The following is a 15,724-nucleotide window of genomic DNA, read 5'->3' as shown; positions in this document are numbered from 1 at the left end:
TCATCTTCTCTGGGGTGATTGTTAGTGAATTGAAGTGAGATTTTGTTAGGAAGAAACATCCTTTCTGGGATTGGGGTGGGAAAGTTATAATAATTAAAAATCCTGAAAGATTCGGGGGGTAGAGCAGCTTCTCTACCGCATTAGCAGCTCCTCGAGGGGATGGTTGTGCCATATTGTTGAGAAAAGAAAGCAAAGCCACCCTCCGACCTGGGGAAGTAACTCTTTATTTACATATCAAAACACACCAGTTAATAAAAGACATTTAATATCAACGAGGACTATGACATTTCTATCAAAAAACGTCTCGTTGGACACACGCAGGGGTATGAGTGCAGCCTGGGGTGGGGGGACCCGCTATGGTTGGGGGGACACTGGGGATGTGACACCCCAAACTGGTCTCCAAGTGGCACTAAACCCACCCCCGTTTCTGGTTAAGTCGCAGGAACCCAGGGAGGTGAGAGGAATGAATAAAACTGGTTTATCTGAGCATTGTGGTGGCTCTGTCACCCACGCCCCGGCAGGGACACCCAGGTCCCCAGGGAGCCCCCGCACCCACCCGTGTCCCCGCTGATGCCTTTTCCCTGAAGATGCCGCGATCAAGGAGCAAATCCCACCGTTCCTGCTTCTCGGCATCTCCTGGCAAGGGGAGATCTGCAGCTGCTCCCCAAAATTGTGTCTGTGTAGGGGAACGGCATCCCTCACCCCAAAAATCCCCCTGGAAATCGTACCCACGGACGCAAAACCCCATTGTGCCGGTCAGCAGTGCTCAGCTTGGCACAATCCTGCTTGTGGTTGGAGTGACCCCTAAAAAACCCACAAAAAGAGCCGGTTTGGGACTCTCAAGGAAGACCAAAACCCACTGGGATGGGGAGAGGTGGGGGTCGGGGTGCAAGTGGCCATGGGGGACCCCGACGTGCTACTGGAGCATTTGGTGGGAGCTCCACGTTTCCACTAGGGATGCTCTTGGCACACGAGAAACCTCCTTCTAAAACCAAGAGGATGAAGAAGGATGGATGATGCAGGGGGGTCCTGGCACGGGGAGATGGGGGATGATCCGCGCGGGGGCTTTACACCCCATTACATCCCAGCATGGTGACTTGTCACCACTTGTCCCCAATACAGTGGCTGACCTGGATGTGGGCACGTTGCCTGATGGCATTAAAGCTCCTCAGGTCCCCATGTCACCTCACAGTGAGCTGCAATCTCCAGGAGGATCAGTGGGGATCTGAGCATCTTCCCAACCCCGCGAGCATCCGAGGAGCTTGCCTTCAATAAACCGGGCGAAAAGAGAATTTATTGGCGAATTAAGACATTTCAAACAAAACTACTTCCCTGTGGGAATGGGTCGTGTTTCCCCACGTTGCCACGCGGCTCCTCGCCAAAAGAAAGTGTCCCCGAAAAGCAAAATGAAACGAAGGTGTTGCGTCCGGCCACTGCGTCCTGAGGTAGGTGCCGGGTGGTGCCCGGCTCTGCGGTTCCTGAGCTGATCGGCCGCCGCGGGGTCGGGTCGTGCTCACAAACGGGGCTTGATCTGCAGCTGTTTGCCTGGAGGAAAGGGAAAGGTGATGGTGGGAGGTGGGTGACAAACATCTGGACACCCCCTGGGCTTCTCCTTGTGTGGTCACGGTTGGGTTAACGCACCCGCGATGGGGACTGGGGATGCGGGTGGTTGTTCAACCCGGCAGCACCCAATCCCAAGAGCACCCACCTCGGCCGCCCTCCTCCAGACGGGTGTTTTCGGGGTCCGGCGCCAAAGTTCTCTTCCGTTTGGTGCTGCCTGGGAGGCGGAAAGGAAAAGAAGGGGATAAACTCATTGTGGTTGGCTCAGGTCACTGAGGAAACCCCGTGGGATGCGGGTGCGGGAGCGTCCCGAGATCATCCCGCAGCCCCGGTGCTTCGTGATTTAACAGCTGGAAAAAGGGTGTAAAAGCAGCCCCAGAGCGTGCGGTGCCACCAATGAGAAGGATTAATTAGTGAATAAACGGAGGAAAAATAAATAAACCCAACTAATTGCATCCTGGGCCTCCCATCCTGAAGCCCATAGCGATGGTTGGGGCTCCCCCACCGTCCTGCCAGCACGTTGGTGGGGACACATGTCCCCAGTGCTGTGCTCAGCCTGGTTGTGTTGTCCCTCGTCCTTTCCTCAGCCTTTTGGTGCAGATTGGGTCCCCTTGGGGTGGGGATGTGTCTCCCTGCAAGCCTGGAGATGACTTTCCACGTCACCACGGCGGAGATGGAGGTGGCTGGTTGCCCAAATCCCTGAGCATCCTCATCTCCCGCAAGCGGCGCGAGACGCTCACAGGTTCCTTCTTACCACAACAGTGTGTTTGCCACAAAACCAAGTTAAACACAAAAAAAAGCAAAATAAAAAGTAGGCAAACCTTCAAATGGCAGCATCACGACCTGTGGCGGGGTTGGGTTGGAGCAGGGAAGAGCAGAGCACCGGCAAACAAGAGGTAAATTTGGGGGACCAAACTTTTCCATCATCTCCCTGAAGATGCTCTGGGTGATGATTTGTGCTTGTTGGAACACTGGGCCTCCCTCAAAGAGGGTCCCGGATGGTTGGATAAAGCCAAAACACCACAAAGTGTCACCTCTGGGAGGTGACCTCATTGCAGGATGAATCCAGGCACATCCCACGGACCAGGGTGGATGGTGTGAAGTCCTCCTGGATTTCAACCATAACATTGGATGTGTCCTTGTGCAGAGTTTCTCCTATTTTCTCTCCCTGAAGGGCACGGAGAGGTGGTTATGGGGTTCTACCTACCAGACTGAACCACAGAATGTCAGGGGTTGGAAGGGACCTGGAAAGCTCATCCAGTGCAATCCCCCCATGGAGCAGGAACACCCAGATGAGGTTCCACAGGAAGGTGTCCAGGCGGGTTGGAATGTCTGCAGAGAAGGAGACTCCACAACCTCCCTGGGCAGCCTGGGCCAGGCTCTGCCACCCTCACTGAGAAGAAGTTTCTTCTCATATTTAAGTGGAACCTCTTGTGTTCCAGTTTGAACCCATTACCCCTTGTCCTATCATTGGTTGTCACCCAGAAGAGCCTGGCTCCATGCTCCTGACACTCCCCCTTTATATATCTGTAAACATGAATGAGTCCCCCCTCAGTGTCCTCTTGTCCAGCTCCAGAGCCCCAGCTCCCTCAGCCTTTCCTCACACGGGAGATGCTCCACTCCCTGCAGCATCTTGGTGGCTGCGCTGGACTCTCTCCAGCAGTTCCCTGTCCTGCTGGAACTGAGGGGCCACAACTGGACACAATATTCCAGGTGTGGTCTCCCCAGGGCAGAGTAGAGGGGCAGGAGAACCTCTCTGACCTACTGACCACCCCCTTCTAACCCACCCCAGGTCCCATTGGCTTCCTGGCCACAAGGGCCCAGTGCTGGCTCATGGTCACCCTGCTGTCCCCAGGACCCCCAGGTCCCTTTCCCCTACGCTGCTCTCTAATAGGTCATTCCCTACCTTTAAATCCTTTTAAATCCCCCTTATATCAGCATCTGGATGAAACAAATTTATTTTAACTTTCAAGTGCAGATGGAGCCACCGGACCCGGCAGCGTCTGGGGGAAAACCAGGTGTTATTGAAAAATATAATGGTGCCACCTGAAGCGTGATTTACTGCCCTGTCCACTCCTCGGACTTGATAATATATTTCTATTAGATTTCCCTCTTTTCCCTTCCTTCCCCTCGCCGAGAGTGGCAAGTTTCTCCGTCTGCCTGACACTTTCTTAGGTTTAGGCAAAATAAATGTTGATTTTCATCAGGAGGAAGAGCGCTGGAAATCCTCATTCTCCGGCGAGCTTGACAAGCTCAGCAAAAGCCGCTCGGTTTTTCGACGGAGAGCTCGTGATCCAGCCCCGGTTCTTCTCCTTCGGAAGCAGTTCAATCATTGTAATGAAAAAAAAAAAAGGGATTTTTGTTTCTTTCTTTTCTTTTTTAGCCTGGCTTTTGCTAACTAGAAATTATATACCTGGTTGCTGGAAGATGGATTGTTTGGCTGCTGAAATGCAGAGAGGAAACGGGGGGGGAACGGAGCGAAGACGCGTGAGACACGACCCAAGATGGATCACGCCATTTGTAGGATCTCCCATGCACAAAAAGCAGGAAATATCACAGAATCACAGAATGGACTGGGTTGGAAAAGACCTCAGAGATCATCGAGTCCAACCCTTGGTCCAACTCCAGTCCATTGACTAGATCATGGCATTAAGTGCCATGTCCAATCTCAGTTTAAAAACCTCCAGGGACGGCGAGTCCAGCACCTCCCTGGGCAGCCATTCCAATGCCTGACCACTCTCTCCGTAAAGAATTTCTTTCTAATCTCCAGCCTAAATTCCCCCTGGCAGAGTTGAAGCCCATGGCCCCTTGTCCTATTGCTGATGCCTGGGAGAAGAGCCCAATCCCCACCTGGCTAGAACTTCCCTTCAGGTAGTTCTAGAGAGTGCTGAGCTCAGCTCTAAGCCTCCTCTTCTCCAGACTAAACAAGCCCAGCTCCCTCAGCCTCTCCCTATAGGTCTTATGCTCAAGTCCCTTCACCAGTCTTGTTGCTCTTCTCTGGACTCGCTCCAGCACTTCAATCTCTTTCCTGAGCTGAGGGGCCCAGAACCTTTGCTGGGGTGGCTTAAGTGACACCCCCCTTTTCTCCAGGTCCCCCCCCCGAATTTCATTCTCCTTTCCTTGGGATGAAGCATCCGCTGCTCCGTCCTTTCCAGGAGCAGCATCTCCCTCCATCCGAGGTGAGAAACTGCACCGGTTTAGTCCTTTTACAACCTATTTTGGGTTTATTTCATCATCACCCTCTTCAATTGTTTCCGGAATACCTTCAAAATCAAGCGTGGATGCTCTAAAAGCATCTTGGCTCCGTACAACCCCATACCAGAGTCGGGAAGCTAATTACGGTTGATTTAAAAAATCACCTTTTTTTTAATCCTCTTAGAAATAAAAAATCGATATTTCCACTTCTATAATTATATTTGCTTTGCATTGCAAAGCGTGGGTTTCGCAACGCTGCTTGGATATTAGTTAATGAAGTTTCCTCGGGGGGGAAATTGAGCTGTTTCCACTGTTCTTGTCAGACCGAGGCCACAATCACGAAAGAGGAAAATGCCGGTTTTTAAGCCCTAATTCCAGCGACTGGGCTGAGATTTGGAAATTCCAAGCTGGAAAAAACAGCTGGATCGATGCCAAAAGGGATCAGCTGGAAAAATCCAGAGCGTTCTCAGCATCCAAGTGGGGTTTGATGGGTGTTCGCTCGGTGTTGCTGTTCCCCAAAGCCGAATTTGTCGCGTCACCAGTGACTAATAGCCCAGCCCGTGGTGGCTGCTGATGTATGGGTGTTATATTAAGGGTGGAAAGGTGCTAAATGAGCCCTCTTTATTTTACATAAATTAATTCCAAAGCGATGTATCACTGCCACGGCGCCTCCAACGCCGAGAGAGTTTGTTTGCCCAAGTTCCAAAGCGAAAGAAAAATTCTTGGTGACTCCTCGTCGTCAAATGCTGCTTGAGGTTCCTCACCCGTCCTGCTTCAAAACCTTCTCCTTCGGGTTTTCGAGGCTGCTGGAAGGTGCCCGTGGTCTCACTGCCACGTTGGGTGTCATTGTTTGGGGTGTATAATGTCCAAGTGCCACCGCTGGGTTTGTGCAAGGACATGAGCAAGATGTGTGGTGGATTCTCTCCATCTTCTCCACCTCCTGACCTTCTCCACCTCTTCTAATCCCAAGCAGGAGAAGACGTTTCCCACTAAAACTCATCACTCAACAAGCTGCGAGTCCTTTTTCTTTCTGGAAAACCTTCTCCTTTTCGCATCCTCATTCATTTTGGTGTCTTCTCCTTGCCCAAGTGGCCACCACACTCCTGCCCACCCCTCAGTATATTCATCAATGATCTGGATGAGGGAATAGAGTGCACTATCAGCAAGTGTGCTGATGACACCAAGCTGGGAGCAGTGGGTGACACTGGAAGCTGTGCTGCCATCAGAGACCTGGACAGGCGGGAGAGTTGGGCAGGGAAAAGTTTAATGAAATATAACAAGGGCAAGTGCAGAGTCTTGAATCTGGGCAGGAACAACCCCAGGGTCCAGTGTAAGTTGAGGAATGACCTATTAGAGAGCAGCGTAGGGGAAAGGGACCTGGGGGTCCTGGGGACAGCAGGGTGACCATGAGCCAGCACTGGGCCCTTGTGGCCAGGAAGCCAATGGGACCTGGGGTGGGTTAGAAGGGGGTGGTCAGTAGGTCAGAGAGGTTCTCCTGCCCCTCTGCTCTGCCCTGGGGAGACCACACCTGGAATCTTGTGTCCAGTTGTGGCCCCTCAGTTCCAGCAGGACAGGGAACTGCTGGAGAGAGTCCAGCGCAGGGAAACGAAGATGCTGCAGGGAGTGGAGCATCTCCCGTGTGAGGAAAGGCTGAGGGAGCTGGGGCTCTGGAGCTGGACAAGAGGACACTGAGGGGGGACTCATTCATGTTTACAGATATATAAAGGGGGAGTGTCAGGAGGATGGAGCCAGGCTCTTCTCGGTGACAACCAATGATAGGACAAGGGGTAATGGGTTTAAACTGGAACACAAAAAGTTCCACTTAAATTTGAGAAGAAACTTCTTCATGTTGAGGGTGCCAGAGCCTGGCCCAGGCTGCCCAGGGAGGTTGTGGAGTCTCCTCCTCTGCAGACATTCCAACCCGCCTGGACACCTTCCTGTGTAACCTCATCTGGGTGTTCCTGCTCCATGGGGGGATTGCACTGGATGAGCTTTGCAGGTCCCTTCCAATCCCTGACATTCTGTGATTCTGTGATTCTGTGAATTCCCTCAGATGGGGGGGGTAAAAGGACATGGGTCTGGTTCTTGTCCCCACATCCTCTCCCTTCCCACCGCTCCGCATTTCCGAGGATTTAAATATTGCTTTTTGTCCCCAAAACTGTGAGGGTTGAATGTAACTGGAGATGCCCCATGTCAGTGTGGAAGATGCCCCAGCCCCAAAACCAGGGGATGCACAAGAGGATGATTCATTTCCAGCTATAAGAAGCTTTCCCAGAGGGAAAAATGGTTATTTTGATATTTTTCCTTCCCTACCAACTTTCGGACTGACGGGATGTTTGGTCTCCATCACTCTCCTGATGCTACCTGGGGGATTTTATCCTTTCCTGCATCCAGCTGGGCTCAAGAAAGGGGCTTTGCAGCCATCCCTGTGTAAAATGGCCTAAAACGAAACAAAAAATCCCATTTCCCAAAGGAAAACAGGCTAACGAGGTGGCTGCAATTAGCAGGAGTTTTAACAGCCGGACGGTCAACGTTCTGGTTATTAATACAACAAGAATTACCATCCTGTGGCTCGGAGCACCGAGATGCATCCCAGAATCTCCCCGATGGATCCTCAATGTTCAACACTGCTAGGAAATCCTCCAAAATCCCCCAAAATTCCCAAACTCACTTTTCCCCCCCGCCCATTCCCAAAGGAAAAATAACCCTTAACCCCTTCCCAGCCACTTTGGTCGAATCTTTGTTGAAAATGGCTCTTTTTTTCACAGCAAAAGCGCTTGGCTGAGTCACCTCCTGGAGAAACTTGGGTTGAGAGATGCCTTTTTTTTAATGAATTAAAATAATAATTATTTTTTAATCAAGCCCAAGAACAAAAGGCAGGATGGAACAATGGTTAAGCCCCAGAATTTTTCCGCAAATCACTTTTTCACATGGAAAAAGCAGCAGGGGGGATGATGGATCTAGCACTAAATTCACCTGGTGAGACAACGTGCACCAAAATCTCACCCATCTGCTCTATCACTCAGACCTTCTGCCCCTCAGGTGAGGGAAACATCAAGGCTGGGATGTCAGGAGAAGCTTTGTCCACAAGGAAAAATGCTCGGATGTTTTCTTCCTTCCTAATAATGAAATCTGAAAGGGGAATGTGCTGGAGGAGATGTTCCACCACCACCGGGTGGTGTCCATCTCCTGCCATGTTTGTAGAGCTTGACATCTCTGCTGAGATGTTCTTTCCATGTCTCTTCTCCTTAATTCCTTCTTTTTTGGAGGAAAAAAGTCACCAGAAAACCAGCCATGAGCTGCAACAGTGGGAAAAGGGTCTTTGTTGGGTTGAGGGCATGGCAGAGATTATTTGTGGTCTGGTAGTACATGGTGACCATGAGGACATAAGGTGAAGACCACATGGGGTCTTTACTGGTGAGCTGGAGCTTATAGAATCATTTTGGTTGTAAGAGACCCTCAAGAACATAGAGTCCAACTATTAACCCAACACTGGCACTAGTCCATGTCCCTAAGAACCTAATCTACTATCATCATGAACCTCATGTACCTCATCATGATCATTATCCAGAAGAAGACAGGATTTCACCGTCTCGGAGAGCTCTTCTATCTCTAGTTTTCGGGTCACTAAATAACTTAGGGAAGGGACAACAAGGCTGTCCAGTGGTGACAGTTTGAAGGAGATGGGTTTTCAGAAATCCTCAGCAAAGTCTAAAAGCTCTGGTCTCCAGACCCATCATCACAGGTGGATGAGACCCCAAAAATGGGTGAAAAATTCATATGGATGCAGCAGATTTCAGTCCTAGCAAAGGAATGAGACTTGACGGGTCTGAAAATCACCTGCAAATCACTGACGAAAGAGGACTGGAAATGGGCAGGTAGCTCGGTCCAGGCAGAAAGTAAATCCTCAACCAACTTTTGTGGGGTAAAAAATGACGATTTCGAGTCAGAACGAGAGCTCAATTACAAAAAATCAAAGCACTCGTTTGGTTTACTGGAAGTTTCAACTAAATTGGCCAATTTGCAATACGGAAATTAAATGGCAGTGAAGTTTCTGACTTTTGGACCTTCTCAGAACCACTAGGACATGAGGAGATCCAGCCCCAACCTTCAGAAACACCTGTGTTGTCTGTAGCACCCTAAAGCCTGATATATCTTCAAGCCTGATGGTGTCCTGCAGGATCAGGGCTTTTGTAGGGGATGGAGAAGGAGGGGATGGAGGAGAAGGAGGGGATGGAGGAGAAAGAGGGGATGGAGGAGATGGAGGGATGGAGGGATGAAGGGCCACCAGATCTAAGTCATTCCTGCAGAGGAATGGGCTAGGTCCACCAAGGAGTCCCCCTGGTGAGGTCCACCAGCCCAAGTACCAGCCCATCTCTCTGGGATGGGAAGGAAGAACCATGACCAAGAAGAAGATGTTTGAAACCAATATCCAGGGTGGATGAAAACAACCTAAATCTCCCCCACTGCAGGGACCCCCACCAAAAAGCACTCGAACCCATAAGGACCTGCTGACTCAGGAGGAGAAGACGCAATTGCTAATGAACCAGGCACATCCAGCCCATTAACAGGAAACTAATTAGCCTGATACGCATTGTCCTGCTCCAGGGATAGGTGCAGCCCGCTACCTGCAGCTCAATAGATATTTACACTGAAAAAAGCAATTCTAGTAGAGATTTGTTAATTCAGTTATGAAAGGGTTTGGATGCTCATTAATTAAACTCTCCCTGCGCGCCCGATGGAGCGTGAGTTGGTCAGGGGCCGGTGAGGGCAGGGCCCACCAGCAGCGGGATCATAGAATCATTTTGATTGGAAAAGACCCTCAAGATCATCGAGTCCAACTATAACCCACCCCTGGCACTGCCCCATGTTCCTGGGAACCTCATCTCTGCATGTCCAACCCAACCCTCCAGGGATGGTGACTCCAGCACTGCCCTGGGCAGCCTGTTCCAATGCCCCACAGCCCTTTGGGGAAGAAACTGTTCCCCAGATCCAACCTCAACCTCCCCTGGTGCAACTTGAGGCCATTTCCTCTGCTCCTGGCGCTTGTTCCTGGGGAGCAGAGCCCGACCCCCCCTGGCTCCAAGCTCCTTTCAGGCAGTTCAGAGATCAGAAGGTCTCCCCTCAGCTCCTGTTCTCCAGCTGAACCCCCCAGGTCCCTCAGCCGCTCCCATCACACTTGTGCTCCAGCCCCTTACCAGCTCCGTTCCCTTCTCTCAACTCGCTCCAGCAGCTCAAGGACTTTTTTGGTTTGAGGAGCCAAAAACTGACCCCAGGATTTGAGGTTTGGCCTCATCAGTGCCCAGTACAGGAGATGGTTACTGCCCTGGTCCTGCTGGCCACAGTGGTGGTGCTTCAAGCCAAAATACTGGTGGTCTTCTTGGCCACCTGGGCACAGGCTGGTTCACATTTAGCCACTGCTGATCAACACCACCAGGTCCTTTTCCACTGGGCAGCTTTCCAGCCACTCTTCCCCGAGCCTGTAAAGGGGATGCTTTGGGACCCTCAGCACAGCCAAGTGAGACCGGCCGCATCCACCTGAAGGGTTGGAAGCACCAGTTTTCTCTTAAATTCCAGAGGTCGGGGTTGGCTGCTCCAAGATCCGGCACCAAAGGGTTGCCCATCCCCACAGTCTCATGCCCTGTTGTGGGCATCTCTCAAGCACGGGGTGGAGAAGGGGAGGAGATTTACGTTTCCAAAGTTATTCCTCCAGAAGTGAAGGCGGTAAACAAACCCAGAAGCGTTTGCACCTCCACGAATTCTTCCAAAGCCAAAGCGTTTTTGAGCGTGCTCAGCGGAGCCGTTAAAAAAGACTGTAGCGAGCATCTTCCATTAACGTTACGACCGTGAAATATGACAATAAAATGATAGCCGTATGGTCGCAAATTTGCAGCCCGCCGAGTTGCTAGGGGTTTATCGTCACTCAAACGTGCAGAGAGCTGTAAAATGTTTACAGAAAGGGTCGTTTGCAGCTATAAAATCCTCTTTTCTCTCCTAAACAAGGCTGAGTGGAGCCATTTACAAACCCCTGAATGTTCATCGGGGGAGAGGGGAACATCTGTTCTCTCCAGGAGTTTTCAGTGATCTTCTCGAACAAATTAACTAAAATGGGTGCTTTCTAATTAAATTAGCACTCGATTGGAATGGTTTGCATTGGTGCGCTTGCTTACAATTAGCGCGGGGAGGCCAGTTAGGCTCCAGCGCAAGCTATTTAACTGGAAGGTGAAATATGGAAAAGCCCATTACCTGGAAACGGGTGTCGGAGGGGTAGGGGAGCCCGAGTTCCCTCTGGCTCTGCCCTCTTGGATGGAGAACACAAGGAGGTGAAGGATGAGATGCCACCAAGCCCACACATGACAGCCAGAACGCTTGGCTGGAAGCGGTTTGACCTCCCCGTGTCGCATGGATGGACTTTTCAGAGGATGCTCAGAAAGCACCGGTGCCCTCAAATTACTCCTCCGACCTTAAATTACAACCTCTTGCAGGTTGGGAACCCTTCCTACGGGAGGACAGCAGCGGGCTCAACATCATGCCTGTAAACCACATCAACCCTTTCCAGTCCCCTTTTTCTACATCCCAAGGCTGCAACCTCCAACCAGACCCCCCAAGTTGATGCTATTGCCCATATTGGTCCTTAAAGGTCATCTCCAAACCCCCTCTCTCCATCCCTCCCGCACACGGTGCCGCTGTTTTTCTTCGTTCCTCTTGCATTTACCAGTATTAAAAGGGCATTTTCTCAAATGGTGACCGTTTAACCAAGCAATTCAGATCACTCCATAATGATAACCTGTCCTCCTCCTTATTTACAACCCTGACAATTTGCGTGTCACCTTCAGGCTTTACAAGCAGAAACTCAATATTATCTCTGGCACGACGGTGGCAGCGGGGAAGGCGCAGACCCCCAAAACCCATCAGCTTCACAAGGTCTCATCCTGACCTCGGCTCAGCTCAGAACAAGACTTCAAGCTTATAAGCACCAGTCCTGGTGGTTTTTGGCCACCATAGAATCATTTTGGTTGGAAAAGACCCTCAAGATCATCGAGTCCAACCGTGAACCCAACACTGGCACTAAATCATGTCCCTAAGAACATCATCTCCGCATCTGTTCAATCCTTCCAGGGATAGCGACTCCACCACTGCTCTAAGCAGCCTGTTCCAATGCTTGACCCAATCTAAACCTCCCCTAGCAGCATCCACAGTCCCATCCTGCGCCATTTCGGGATGATGGTTCATTAGCAGCCAGGGTTTCCTTTCTCCCATTAGGTCATGGGGGTCTCCAGCTGCTGCTGTGGCCCCTGAGCCCCTTCATTTGTGTGTGTTGAGATGAGACTTTAATTACGGAGTGCACCTCAGCATTGGATACGGGCACTGAAGAGCATCCTCACGCCCGGATTCACCACATACAATCACTGTGTCCCCTTGACAGGGAAATGGCTTTATCATAAGATGATTTTACAACCTACTGCAATTCCTGTCCAGTTTTCCTTTCCTATGGATCGTCCAATGTCTATTTTCCTGATGCTATGTGCTCCCTGGGCAAAGGAGCACAGATGGATGTGTTCCCGACCCCATACTCGCCAGCTCTCCACAACCTTCCTCCCAACATCTTTGGACTGAACCAGCTCCTCCTACTCAACCTCCCACCCAAAACACCTGGAAATCATCCTCCCCAGCACGTGCAAACCAGAGTTAAGAGGAAAGAGACGCCTGCACGGCCAGGACGATGCCTCTGCCCTCTCGACCAAGTTACTCCAGGCTGCCAAGCGCAATCCAAGGTGTTTCAACAGCTTCCTTGTATGCGGATTAATTGCTTCATCTTCATCGCAGTGATAAAAACAACCCGATTAAGTCGCTGCTTTGGGAACACTTCCCTGGCCCCACCGCTGAGACCAAAAGGGAGTTGAACTGGGGCCAAGGAGAGAGAAGGAGGGAGGCACACGGTGGGAAGAAATCCCTGGAAAGGGGAGCCGAGTGCTTCATCCCGTGTCACAGAGAGGAGCTTTCCCAACCGGAACGGTCCCTCGCCGTCTCCACCGCACCGCGGTTCGACAGCGCAATCGCTCGCCCGTGACTTCAGAAATATGTTGCTAATCCTGGGAATTTTCTTCCCGACACCGTTAAGGCATCTCAGCCCTCCCAGGCTCAAAGTGCTTTGCGGTTGAGCCAGGCAAAGCCTTGTAGATCCTCAGTACCCGCTTACGGACAACGGTGCAAATGTCCCAGTGTGGCTTTTGGCGCTGGATTCATCCCTTCTCCAGCGGGATCCTGCTCCAGCTGCACGCTCAGTCGGAGTGAAGATGGATCAGGATGCTCCAGCATCCCAAGTGGAGATTTCATCCTTAATGACACAAAATATTTGGGTTTCTGAGCCACATGTTGTCCCCTTTTCTATTATTGTGCTCAGGAGATGGAGCTGCTGCACATCCCTCCAGCAAAGGCTGGGAAATGAAAACATGAAACAGCATCCGGCTAAAAATCTCCCACCCAGCACTGGGAAGGACCAGGTACAATCTGTGCCTTTCCGTCTCCATCACCTCTGGACACATCCCTGATGTGTCCCAAAGTCCCGTCCCTTCCCACAGAGCTGCTGGTGATTAAAGCTCCCGTGTGGGAGCTGAATTAGGAGAGGAGGAACCAAGGAAAACATTGGAGAAGCAGAAATGCAGCTGACCTCCCCCACAAGCCACTTTGCAGGGAAATAAAGACGTTTCTTCTTATCCTTTCAACAATTTTGCCCTGTTTGATTTGTTTTTTTCCCCCACGGTCAGTTCAGTTTGAAACAGTTGAAACATTTCCCTGAACTTTTCCAAAAGTCAAAAAACCATGTTAAGGCAGAAACTGTTTGCTCTCGTGTTTGTAAGAAGTTTTGCTCATCCTAAAGCTGCATTTTCCAGAAATTTTACTGATTTCCAAAGCCTCTTCCCCCACTTTTTAATGATGATCTCAGATTAACACGGCTCTTCCTCTGAACTTGCCATCTGCAAACATCCCATCCCATTTCCCACCAGGGATGTTTTTATTTCAAATCTTCGAAGCTATTTCACATCTGGATGGATGGTCCAGAAATTGTCCAGAGGTCCTTCTGTGTGTCTATCATTGGATAATTTATAGGATAAGGAAGACGGAGCTGATGACAAAAGATGGGGACAAAATCCCCATGTGTGTGGTTTCAGGAGCAAAACCAGCAGCTCATGTCCTTGTGTGATGCAAATCCCAGTTAGAGCTCCCAGCATAACTGGTTTGGCGACTCACAAGAAACACCAATCCCACCAAAACCCAACGGGGGAATAACTCTCCTGCTCTGTGAATCAGAACAGCCCGGAGCACGTGTGAGCAAAACCAAAGCGAGAGCTTCTTACCTTGTTCATCCTCCAATTCATCCTCATCTTTCTCCTCCTTGCAGCCCTGGTCACCGGGAGAGGATGAGGACTGGAGGGAGATGAAGGACGGCAGCTTTCGCAGCCAACTGGTCGGTGAGGTGTTCGCCTTTTTCCAGAACTTCACCTCTTGCTCCGTGTTGGATGGCCCGGGCATTTCGCCGTCATCGTGGAGCTGAGCTGGATCATTCCTGCAGGAGCACGTGGGAAAACAAATAGAGAAAAGTAAAATTATCCCGCTTGGCAACGCTGAGAATGGCATCAGGTGGGATGGGAGAGGCTGGGGTGAAACAGAGCTGCACACGGAGGATCTCCACGCTCCATCCCTGGCTGCTCCGTATCTCCGATTTCCCAGGACCCAGCTTGGATTCAGCCGGAACTTCTCACTCCCCAGCTGGATTCTTTGCTCTGCGCTTCCCTGCAGCTCTCGGATGCTCATGGAGTTGCTGGACTCTGCAGATGGAGCGGAGGAGAAGAGGAGACGGAGGGAACGGGGAGCAGGGACGGCTCGGAGATGCCCCCGCTGGTTTTGGCTCGGCCCCAGCCTTGCCGCCCTCCTCTGAGCCCAACTAACGTGACACTACAGCTGGTTCCACAGCTCCAAGACGGTGCCAATAAAGGAAAAAAAACCCCTCCCGAGCAGCTTCCAAGCTGGGACACGCTCCCTTCCCCACGGAGGATGCCAGGAGCCGGTCCCAGGACGGTAGGAAGGTCCCTCCCCATCACCCAGCTCATCCCTCCTTACCTAAAAAGAGCAAGGAGTTATTTTACACCTCGTTCACACCGGGGACGTGAGCTGTGTGTCATTCCAAGGCTCTTGTGTCACCCGAGATAAGTTCGGAGAGCCCGCTGAGTGCTCGTCCCCCTCCACTGCCTTACATGGCAGGGCCGAGCATGCAAGCCAATATTTTCTCCTCCTGCTAACCAGGATTTTTAGATTTTGGCTTTTAAAGCCCGATTTCAATTTGGTTTCAATTTTAATTATGTTGGGATGTAGTTGTTTCGCAGGGTACGAGGGCAGATGTGCCAAGCTGAAGAAAATCTGTCTCCCTTTGGGGATGAGGACCAATGCGTCCCTCAGCCCTCACCCAAAAGCATCATCTTGGCCCCGAGAGAGCTCAGAGACCAGCCCAGCATCAAAAGGCTTTACAAAGCCTTTTGTATCTCCTTGTCCATCTCTGCTTCTTCAGGCAGTGAGTCCAGTCCTGATGACATGTCCCTCAAGACCACGCCGAGGGCTCAGCACTGTCCTCCACCACGGATTTGAGGAAGATAGAGGAAGAGGGACGGTGATTTCCAGTTTCTCACAGAGCTATGGATAATCTGTACCTATTTTTGGTGGTAGATTCTCCATCAGGGCTCCACCACCCATCTCCCAGGAGGAAGATCTACAAAAGCCTCAAAGATACCTGGAGGTGACAAAGCCCTGGGTGATAAATTTCTAAGGGTGTGAATCAAAAAATCCTGGTTAGTAAGACACATTGGGTAGAAAGACGTGAACTATCCTCTCTTTTCTCTCCATCAGCTCTGTCTGGAGACATCTCCTTCAAACACGAACCCTGCCCAACCCTATTGCCCGTGGTGGCTCTATC

General features: G+C 51.0%; 1 protein-coding gene across 1 annotated transcript in view; it reads right to left on the bottom strand.

Annotated features, from left to right (window-relative positions):
- Positions 1-206: 206 nt before the first annotated feature.
- ZC3H3 (zinc finger CCCH-type containing 3) overlaps positions 207-15,724 on the bottom strand; it is a 202,674-nt gene continuing 187,156 nt past the window's right edge. The window contains exons 11-13 of the mRNA XM_082047074.1: positions 14,115-14,323; positions 1,709-1,777; positions 207-1,545 (exon numbers count right to left, since the gene is read on the bottom strand). Coding sequence (XP_081903200.1) covers positions 1,514-1,545; positions 1,709-1,777; positions 14,115-14,323 — 310 coding nt within the window. The 3' untranslated portion in view covers positions 207-1,513. The remainder of the gene's footprint in view (positions 1,546-1,708; positions 1,778-14,114; positions 14,324-15,724) is intronic.

The sequence above is a fragment of the Streptopelia decaocto genome (assembly GCF_964273445.1).
Source record: "Streptopelia decaocto genome assembly, chromosome: 2".
Taxonomy (NCBI): Eukaryota; Metazoa; Chordata; class Aves; order Columbiformes; family Columbidae; genus Streptopelia; species Streptopelia decaocto.
This window is presented reverse-complemented; position numbering and strand designations above follow the sequence as displayed.